The 11,375-nt window shown below is 32.4% G+C and overlaps 1 protein-coding gene across 1 annotated transcript; it reads left to right on the top strand.

Annotated features, from left to right (window-relative positions):
* LOC109709554 (transcription factor DIVARICATA-like) lies at positions 3,833 to 5,758 on the top strand. The gene is made up of 2 exons (XM_020231842.1): positions 3,833 to 4,250; positions 5,426 to 5,758. Exons 1-2 carry the CDS (start codon positions 3,889 to 3,891, stop codon positions 5,604 to 5,606), a joined length of 543 nt encoding a protein of 180 aa, XP_020087431.1. The 5' UTR covers positions 3,833 to 3,888; the 3' UTR covers positions 5,607 to 5,758.

Genomic DNA, 11,375 nt, shown 5'->3' with positions numbered 1-11,375 from the left:
ATATATATATATATATATATATATATATATATATATATGTAATAAAATATTTTGTAAAGTTAGTGGATTTTAAAACTAAATACGAAAAGAACTACAATATGACCCTCATATTCTATATTTTTTTCACCACTAATCCGGAACCGAATCTTAATAAAAGACATCCTTCTACTGCAGTAGGGCGGTACAGTAAAAACGAAAGCGAAAGGGAGATGAAACTGGCGAATGGATTCTGGTACATGAATATTCTCTTTACACGTCATATACTGGTGTACACGTGAGCCGGCACCTCGCGTGGACTTATCCGAACACACCCACACCATCCATCACAAGGTGCGAGATGCAAAAAACGTGTAACCGCGGGGACCCACCTGTGAATTTACTCACCCAGAAGATTACATTACGAATTTACAGTAATACCCCTTTGCACTTTGGCCAATATCTATACGGGCCAGCTTAACTTCCCTTCTGAAAAAGTAATTTTTGCAGAAATGATTTTGATTTGAAGAATTAATTTTGATAAAAAGTTGTATGGCTGAGTTTAAATAAAAATTATTTTTCTAAAATAATTTTCTAAAATTGTTTGGCAAAAAATTTTTGATACTTATATATATTAATATTTTTACTACATTTTATTTTAAAATAATTTAAATTTTGAATTTAAATTTAAATTTAAATTTGAACTAAAAGTGTAATTTTTAATTTTCAAATTTGTACAAAAAATAAATTTGAAATTTCACAATTTTAAATTATAAATTTTAATTTTTAAATCAACATTTAAATTTTTAATTTTTCAACCTGAATTTAAATTTTGAATTTCAAATTTAAAACCTAAATTTAAAATTTAAAATTTAAAATTTAAGATTTGAAATTTGAAATTAAAAATTTAAGATCTGAAATTAAAAATTCAAAATTTAAGATTCAAAATTTGAAATTCAAAATTTAAAATTTGAAATACAAAATTTAAAATTTGAAATTCAAAATTTAAAATCTAAAATATAATTTCCAAACCTAAAATTTAAATTTTAAATTTTAAATTTTNATTTGAATTTTAAATTAAAATTTCAAATTTTGTAATTTGAAAATTAAAACTTGTAATTTTAAATTTTTAAATTTAAGTTTTAAAATGTGAAATGTCAAAATTTAAATTTTATCTAAAATTTAAAATTTAAAGTTTTTAATTTTAAAATTTAAAATTTGAGATTTGAAACTTAAATTTAAAATTTAAAATCATAATTGTAAATTTTAAATTTAAAAAGTTGAGATTTAGAAATTCAGAAATGAATTTAAAATTTTAAAATTTAAATTTAATGTTAAATTTATACTTTGAATCTAAAATAAAAATAAAATTTGAGGTTTTAGTCCAAAATCATAATCAGTTTCGGAGAAATAGTTCTTTTCTGTTTCTGATTCTGGAGCCTTCAAAATCAGTTTTTTGATTCTGAAAAGCAGAATCAAATTTTTCATCCATTGTTCCCAAACGCTCTACTAAACTCAAAAATAATTTTGGACTCAAAATCACTTCTGAAAAGTTAGGCCAAGCATGCCCTATATCTTAGCAACCCTGCTTCTTAAAAAGTAACAATAATATTTTTACAAAAACGTCATAGCTTGAACCGTGTTTTGCTAAATCGTGTTTTTTTTTGTAATATAAAATTAGAGCTAATTCTAAAGTGGCCAATTTGTATAAAAAATTCACAAGTTTTGAGCTTTTGCAAAATTGGATCGTCTTTTTTTTTATTTTACAGATTCGGTCCGAATTTTCAACAAACTGACCAAATACCCTTATATCTTTTTCTCTCCTTTTTTTTTTTTTTATCTCGCGTTCTTTTTTTTCTCGCTGAAGAAGTCCGCGGAGGCGGAGGCGGAGGCGGAAACGACCTTCCTGCCTCTGCCCCTCACGCCCTCGCCCTCGCCCATGCACACCTCGCCTTCCAAGCCTCCGACCCGCCGAGGCCGCGCCGCCACCCTTTTTTTGCCTACTCTGAACCCTCCTTCACGCCCGAGCGTCTCCACCGCCGCCGCCGACGACAAAGAGAAAGTGCTTCTTGGGGCCTAAAAGCACTTCGACGATGAAAGGGGAGAAAAATAGTTGCACTCCGATGATAGCGATGGTTGTGATAAAGGGCAAAAAGAGGTCGCGAGCAAACAAAATTATAAAGAGAAAGAAAATAAGAATAATAAAAAATAAAAATAAAAAATACTTTTTTTCAACAGGAAAGACAAAAAATCATAGAATAAGGAAGAAAATGATGAAATTACACTATTAAAATAAAATTATACTATTTTAAAAATTACACTCTTTGGGATGAGAGTTACACTCTTTAGGCGAATATTGCACTATTTGGGTGAAATTTATACCGTTTCTTATTCTCTTCTTCTTCCTCCTCCTTCTTCCCCTCGTTCTCCTCCTCTTTCTTCTTCCCCCACCTTCTCTGCCGTCGTCGTCGTCAAGCGCTCCTCGCGCCGCCGTCCCCCGCCGACATCGAACTCATACCCGAGTTTCAGGAGAAGCACGCCCATTGCCGCCCACGCCCACGGCCACCCACGCCTACGCTCGGAGCGCGACCCCGACGTGGTTGCCGACCGGTCTGGGGCGCGTCCCTCACGACGCTCCCTGTGCTCCGCATGCTGGACGTGGCCGGGAACGCACTAGAGCCGACTGGTGGTGGAGGAAACTGCGGATGAGGATAAGAAGAAGGAGGAGAAGGAAGAAAAGAAACAATGCGATAAGAAGAGAAACAGTAGAAACAGTGTAAATATCTCTCAAACAATATAAATATCTTTTAAAGGGTGCAGTTTACATCTCAAAGAGTGCAATAAGAGAAGAAATAGTATAAATATCTTTCAAAAGAGTGCAACTTTCACTTCAAAAGTGTAACTTTCATCTTAAAAAATACAATTTATATCTCAAATAGTGCAATAAGAGGAGAAACTGCGTAAATATCTCCCAAAGAGTGTTATTTTTATTTAAAAAGTGTAACTTTCATCTTAAAATGTGCAGTTTACATCTCAAATGGTGCAATTTACGTCCCTAATAGTGCAACATTTTTTTAAAACAGTGCAATTTTATCTTAACGGTGCAATTTCTTGTTCATCTTTCTTCTTCTATAATTTTTTGTCTTTATTTTTTTCTTCTTCCTTCTTCTATAATTTTTTTTTCATTACGCCTCTCCGCCAACGGCCATGGTGCCGGCGACGACGCCGCTAAAGGCCCTTACTTCGAGGCTGCGGCGCCACAGTGACCTCCGTGGCATCGGCGTCGACGGAGAGGCGTCGTCGTCGAAGGCGGCGGAGGAGGCGGAGGAGGAGGGAGAGGGAGTGAAGGGCAAGGGAGGGCGACAGAGGCGTCGTCGTCAGAGATGGTGGAAGAGGGTTGGAGAGGGAAAAAAAAAAAAGAATCGCGGCGCGGCCTCGGCGGGGTCGGAGGGGAGGAAGGCGGGGGGTGCGTGGACGAGAGCGAGGGCATGAGGGTGAGAAACGAGGCGGGCCGTTTCCGCCTCCGTCTTTGCCTCCGTTGCAAAAAAAGGCGAGAGAAAAAAAAAAAAAAAAAAAAAAAAAAAAAAAGAGGAGAGAGAAAAAATAATAAGAATATTTTAGTCAGTTTGTTAAAAATTTGGACCTAATCTGTAAAATGAAAAAAGACGGTCCAATTTTGTAAAGCTCAAAATTTGTAAATTTTTTATACAAATTAGCCTTCAAAAATTCATAAAGTAAAATTTTATCCAGTAATATCTAAGAGGGCATTTTCGTAATTTAGCCCATCTGAATCTAAAACCCGCTTTCCTCTTACCTTTCCCCATCGTTCTGTTTATAAATACCCGGCGCCCCAAAACGATATATATCTCCGCTCAAAATTCCCAATTCCCATCCCCGTTTCCGGTTCATTTTATGGAGTTCTTCGGAGAACCGGCCGGTCCGGGTTGGAGCCGGACGGAGGACAAGCTGTTCGAGAACGCGCTGGTGATATTCCCGGAGGGGACGGCGAACCGGTGGGCGCTGGTGGCGGGGCACGTGCCGGGCCGGACCCCACGTGAGGTGTGGGCCCACTACTGCGAGCTGGTCCAGGACGTCGAAATGATCGAGCAGGGCAGGGTCGAGGTCCCGGTCTATGGCGACGGCGATGACGACGACGACTACGACGGAGGCGAGGCCGAACCGTCCGGTTCGGACCGGACCGCACAGGTCGGCGGGTCGAGGGCGAGAGCCGAGGAGCGCAAGCGCGGCGTGCCATGGACCGAGGAGGAGCACAGGTGCGCTTCTCCATCCTCTCTTTTTTTTTCTGTTCTCTAGCTATTATGTTCACTTAATTTCTCTCTGTTTTTGTTTTTCTCTATTTCTTTCTTTTAAAAATTAATCATATAGGGGATCTTTTCGCTTTCTTTTTCTTTTTCCTTTCAAGTTTCAATCTAATCTAAAAGAGAGAATGATTTACACTCCTATATATCTTTGTTCTTTTTTTAGGAAATATTTTATATTACTCTACTGCAGTTTAGCTTATTTTCATTCCGGGTGGTTCCTAAAGTTTTATTTTACCTCCATATGATTTAGCTCATTTTCACTTAGACATTGCGACGTCTCGTGATTGAAAAGTTACACTTTATTCTCCTATGATTTAACATACTTTCACTTTATCGCTATAGAATTTTTTTTAAAAAATAATTTTTTACTTTGCACTCCTTCATATAAAATTTTTTAATAAAATAAAAATTAAACTACAGACAATAAAGTAAAATTGTTTAAACTATAGAATAGTAAGATAAAATAAGCTAAAACATGGGGAGGCAATTTTGAACTTTACTCTTTCCTTTCAATTTCTCTCGGCTTGCTTATAATTATTATTCCTTCACTTTGTGGTCACTCTATTTCTTTCTCTATGTTGAAACGGCCGGCTTATATATTTTTATAATTACTAGGACTTTTATAAACAAGTAATACTTTTATAAAATGTTATTGTACAGTGAAAAATAGCAGCTTTGAAGGATTCTATATATATGTATGTTGCGGTCCAAAATAGCGTTGTTATCGACGTCACAGCATTACAGAATTTACTAATTACAATTGGCCGGCTTACTTTTTTTTTTTTTTTTTATTTTTTTTTTTTTTTTTTTTTTTTTTTTGGCATGCGCACTTTTTCCTTGTTGTTACTATTACTATGGGCTGACCACAATCCTTCGATGTTTTCCCGTACACGAAACTACCACCCTTATAAAGAAAATGATTCCAATAAATAAATATACACACTTTCATAAAATGCACACGGTTTTCACGTTACTTAATTGGCTATATATATATATATATATATATATAATTAGTAAGTTTTTTAAACTGTTAATAAATTAAGTTTAAATCTATTTTATTTTCTGTGATTAATTTCTTTGTTGGCGCGCGAATTAATGATCATATATTGGACAATATATATGTATAGGCTGTTTCTGGAGGGGCTGGCGAAGTACGGGAAGGGGGATTGGAGGAACATATCGCGGTGGGCGGTGAAGACGCGGACGCCGACGCAGGTGGCGAGCCACGCCCAGAAGTACTTCATCCGCCAGAATCAGAACGCCAGAGAGTCCAAGCGGAAGAGCATTCACGACATCACCATTCCTTAATTAGCAAACACATATATATATATATATATATACTGGAGATCCTCCGGACCCATGCAGCACTCGATCTCTACTTATTTTTACTTAATTTGACGCTAGCTAGCTAGCTAGCTAGTTATTTGTTGCATTGTTGAATATTATACATACATATGTATATATATATATATATATATATATAATTAGGCTATTATACTATTAATAGTATTAAGCATTTGATACTATCGAGTCTTCTGCTGCTAAATCTATCTTTTGATCATTTTCATCTGCTAAATCATATATGCTATTCAATCAACTACCTACTAGCTTTAGAAAACTACTATTATATCCTGACCACACATTTCTTCGCCCAAGGGTTGAAAACCTAATAGCACCGAGCGCTTTGTGCTATTAATAGCATAGCAGCGTAGTTTATATATATATATATATATATATATATATATATATCATGTGTAGGAGGAAAATTAATTTGTATCCTTCAAACTTCTTCTCTTGTCACTACAATTCGATCCAGTCATATTTTGTAATGTACATATCAGATATAATGAATTTGATCAAATTCAGATAGAAAATATTGATCAAATTTCAGTGTGTACATAGCTCTTTGCTTCTGTTGTTGTTGTTGTTGTTGTTGTTGTTGTTGTTGCTGCTTTTAGGGTAAACTTTAAATATTATCTCTGTAGTTTCGCACTTTCTTATTTTAGTATTCTATGTTTTAAAGTATATCAATTTATTACCTTTGTGGTTTTATTTTGCTTTTTCCATCAGCTCCTTCGTTAATATTTTGTTAAATTATATACAAAAACTTCAGATATCCCACTTAGATTTATCACATATTTACTTTAATACCTTTTAGTTTTAACTTTGTCACTGATTTAACGAAAAAAATCTGACAAAAAGAGAAAAATGAAACCACGGGGTACTAAATTGATACACTTTAAACCACAAGATACTAAAGTGAGAAAGTGTAAAAACACAGAAGTGGTATTTGAAGATTACCTTTTTTTTTATTTCTATTAGTGGTGTTATTTAGAAAGAGATTTAATATTCAAGAGTTATCTTTGATTTTTCATTAAACAAAAGATGTAAATTTTGGTAAGATACATTGAATCAATCTTGTCATATCTGAATGATAAAAATATTAACCACTAACACTACTACTTCTATTGACAATCTGGACAATTAGATGTAATTGAGAATTCTATATGAATTTTATCAATACACAAATAATTTAAAATATTATATTCAAATTGTAAGGTTTTTTTTGTAATAATATAGATCGCCTCGGTTTAATATATTATTATGAAATCATGGATACCAAGCTTTTTTAAAAGAACAAAAATTAAATTCCTAACTTTCAATTGTTGGAAAAATCTTTCTGATATTTTNATTAATATATATTAATTATTAAAATAAATATTTAAAATATTATATATATATATATATATATATATATATATATATATATATATATATATATACTGGAGATCCTCCGGACGCAGGCAGCACTCGATCTCTACTTATTTTTACTTAATTTGACGCTAGCTAGCTAGCTAGCTAGCTATTTGTTGCATTGTTGAATATTATACATACATATGTATATATATATAATATATATATATAATTAGGCTATTATACTATTAATAGTATTAAGCATTTGATACTATCGAGTCTTCTGCTGCTAAATCTATCTTTTGATCATTTTCATCTGCTAAATCATATATGCTATTCAATCAACTATCTACTAACTTTAGAAAACTACTATTATATCCTGACCACACATTTCTTCGCTCAAGGGTTGAAAATCTAATAGCACCAAGCGCTTTGTGCTATCAATAGCATAGCAGCGTAGTTTTATATATATATATCATGTGTAGGAGGAAAATTAATTTGTATCCTTCAAACTTCTTCTCTTGTCACTACAATTCGATCCAGTCATATTTTGTAATGTACATATCAGATATAATGGATTTGATCAAATTCAGATAGAAAATATTGATCAAATTTCAGTGTACATAGCTCTTTGCTTCTGTTGTTGTTGTTGTTGTTTTTTTTAGGGTAAACTTTAAATACCACCTCTGTAGTTTCGCACTTTCTTACTTTATTATTCTATGTTTTAAAGTATATCAATTTATTACCTTTGTGGCTTTATTTTGCTCTTTTCGTCAGCTCTTTCGTTAACATTTTGTTAAATTATATACAAAAACTTCAGATATCCCACTTAGATTTATCACATATTTACTTTAATACCTTTTAGTTTAACTTTGTCACTGATTTAACGAAAAAAATCTGACAAAAAGAGAAAAATGAAACCACGGGGTACTAAATTGATACACTTTAAACCACAAGATACTAAAGTGAGAAAGTGTAAAAACACAGAAGTGGTATTTGAAGATTACCTTTTTTTTTATTTCTATTAGTGGTGTTATTTAGAAAGAGAATTGATATTCAAGAGTTATCTTTGATTTTTCATTAAACAAAAAATGTAAATTTTGGTAAGATACATTGAATCAATCTTGTCATATCTGAATGATAAAAATATTAACCACTAACACTACTACTTCTATTGACAATCTGGACAATTAGATGTAATTGAGAATTCTATATGAATTTTATCAACACACAAATAATTTAAAATATTATATTCAAATTGTAAGGTTTTTTTTTGTAATAATATAGATCGCCTCGGTTTAATATATTATTATGAAATCATGGATACCAAGCTTTTTTAAAAGAACAAAAATTAAATTCCTAACTTTCAATTGTTGGAAAAATCTTTCTGATATTTTATTATAACATTTTTTAAAAATAATTCGAAAGTTTAATTTCAGATTTAAAAAAATTTCAAAAAAGAAAATAAATAATAAATATTATAAAGAAAAAGTTTAGATAAGACCTATGGATCGAGGCGTGTAGAAGTAGTTACAGTTTCAGTTGAAAGAGGAGTAGATCCAGCCTGGGCGTGCAGAAGTAGTTACATTTTAAATAATAAATTGATATGTTTTGCTGGATCTGAAGCTTGTTGGGTTCGTCTTGCGCCACCTTGAAAGCGTGCCGACGGGGTGGAATGTAATCGTTGTATCACTAGAAGTGGAAGTAATTGATGGGAAGCCTTGCACGTGAATGGGTAATTTCGCTTCTAGGACAGTGCTCTGCACGTCTCGATCCACAGACATTATCTAAATATTTTCTTTACAGTATTTGTTCTTTTCTTTTTCTCGGAATTTTTCATAATCTGAAATTATACTTTCAAATTATTTTTAAAGAATATTACAATAAAAGATCACAAAGATTTTTCCAACATCAATTACATAATAAAACCTTCATACCAAATATATTATCTTGAATATCCTGTTCTGGAATCCAAACGGTGTCCATGCATCGACATCTTATTCCACATATTTATTTGATTTATTTGAAAAGTTTTTGCTACTTGGTTGACGAGAAATGTAATCAAATGTTTAAAATATATTACCATATTCAATCTTCAAAATATTTTTCGAATAAAATAAAAAACTTTGTAAGTCAAATATGCAATCCTACTGAATTGTGGATATCAAAATATTTTAGGAAGCAAAAGTCAAATTTCTTCCTTCCAAACATCCAACCACAAAAATAAAAGTTAAAACTTTTTTTTTTTTTGGCAAAGGATTTGATGGTTGGTATCTGAGGTTCCAAGTTCGAATCCTAATTGATTCACATTTCTAGCTAAGTTTATTTCTAAATAAAATAAGCGAAACGAGTAGCATGCTACCTATCTCTCAAAAAAAAAAACTAAACTTCTATAGCTTTGTTTGGATGTATGAACGTCTTGTTCTAGTTATTTCTTTGATTAATTGAAAAAATTTATAGTATTTTACAAATAAAGGTGTGATCAAATGTTTACAATAGACTATCATATTTGGCCTTCAAATTATTTTTTAAAATAATATAAATTTTTTCATTGGTAACTATATTATCCAACTAAATAATAAATACGAACACCTTTCTCAAGAATGGAAGAAATTTTTTTGCCAAGTTATTATTGGATAGCACATTCCAACGCCCAAACAAAAAACTAAAGGCTTAATTGGTTCACCTATTTTAGGCTATAAAATATGAATGATATTTATTAATTCTAATAATTATTGTTTGTTTTACAGAAATCAAATTTTGATTATCATTCTATTCCTGAATGAAAATGACCTAATCTGGATTTGAACTTAAATTTCGAATTAGTCTTCCAAAATAAAACACTCAAAGCTTTCTCTCATAAATGCCTTCCCCTCCTCTTACTTCATTACTCTCCTCTCTCTTAACTAAACACTCCCTCAAAATTTTAAATGTCCCTTCTGATTTTAATTTTAATAATAAACCAAATGTTTTTGGATGATTTATCATTTTATTTTTCATTCCAATGCAATCTAATTTTATTTTCTCTTTCTATTCCAATCATGAAACAAACATGTCCGATTGCATTATATGAGATTATAATAATTTTTTGGTCATTATTTTAACAATTTCGATATTCCTTTCGGCATAATTTGGTGCTTTTTGTTGTCTTTCCGCTCTGTGCCAAATTGTTAGGTGTCCAAAAAAATTTGTGTCACATCGCTGAATTAAAATTTGGGAAAACTTCAAAAACTCCTCCTGTGGTTTCGTACTTTTTTATTTTATTACCCTATGGTTTAAAGTATATCAAATTAGTACCCTGTAATTTCGCACTTTTTCACTTTAGTACCCTATGATTTAAAGTGTATCAAGTTAGTACCCTGTGGTTTATTTTTGTATCAAGTTAGTACCCTATATATGGTTTAAAAACTATAGGGTACTAAAGTGAGAAAATACGAAACCATAGGGTACTAAAGTGAGAAAGTGCGCAACTATAGGGTACTAACTTGATACACTTTAAACTACAGGGTACTAAAGTAAAAAAGTGCAAAATCACACTGTACTAACTTGATATAGTTTAAAACATAGGATACTAAAATGAAAAAAAAAAATATGAAACCACAAAAGAGATATTTGAAGTTTTTTCTTAAAATTTTGATTCCCCAACTATGAGACGGGTGAAATTTTGATTTTCAAGATTTAATTTATTATAATTTTAAATTTAAGCATTCTAAATTATTACAAGTGAGTAGCAAAACCTAATTTATCCGACTACATATTATTGCACTATTAATATGACAATAATATAATAATATTATAATCGATGGAATAATAATTATTATTGAAAATATTATATTACTATCTCGTTTAGGTACGTGGCGCGTGGGTACAGTGATGGTGAATTGGTGGCCACGTGGAGACTCGTGTGTTCCTCCCGCTTCCATTTGGCTTGTGTAGACGCTAGATTCCACTACAACTAGTAAAGGGACAAATAATACAGCTTGTGTATAACATGCTTTGTTTGGTTTACCTATTTTTCACGAAACAGTCGAATCCGATTATCCGTATTTGATATACCAGATTTTCATTTCGATTATAATTTTTGAATGAATAAGAATTTTCTTAATTATTTTTTTTTCAATCCAGCCTCTTAGGCCGGATCGAAAATTGAATCCAGGTGGAATGAATTTATTCGGATTAAATTCTGAGTTGTGGTGTCCGAGTCGTATCGTATCTCATGTCCCGTGTTAGTATTCGTGATGCCTAAGTTTTTAGAGAGAGAGAGAAAGCAGCATAGGAGGGGAGAAGGGCGACCGTCAGATGGGCCTGCAGTCCCCATCCGCACAGTCCCCAAACTGTTAGTTTTGGGACGATGCACAACAAATTTTTGTCCCTAGAGATAGA

This window comes from Ananas comosus, linkage group 1 (genome assembly GCF_001540865.1).
Source record: "Ananas comosus cultivar F153 linkage group 1, ASM154086v1, whole genome shotgun sequence".
Taxonomy (NCBI): Eukaryota; Viridiplantae; Streptophyta; class Magnoliopsida; order Poales; family Bromeliaceae; genus Ananas; species Ananas comosus.
The sequence above is the reverse complement of the archived record's forward strand: the minus strand, read 5'-3'. Positions and strand labels throughout refer to the sequence as shown.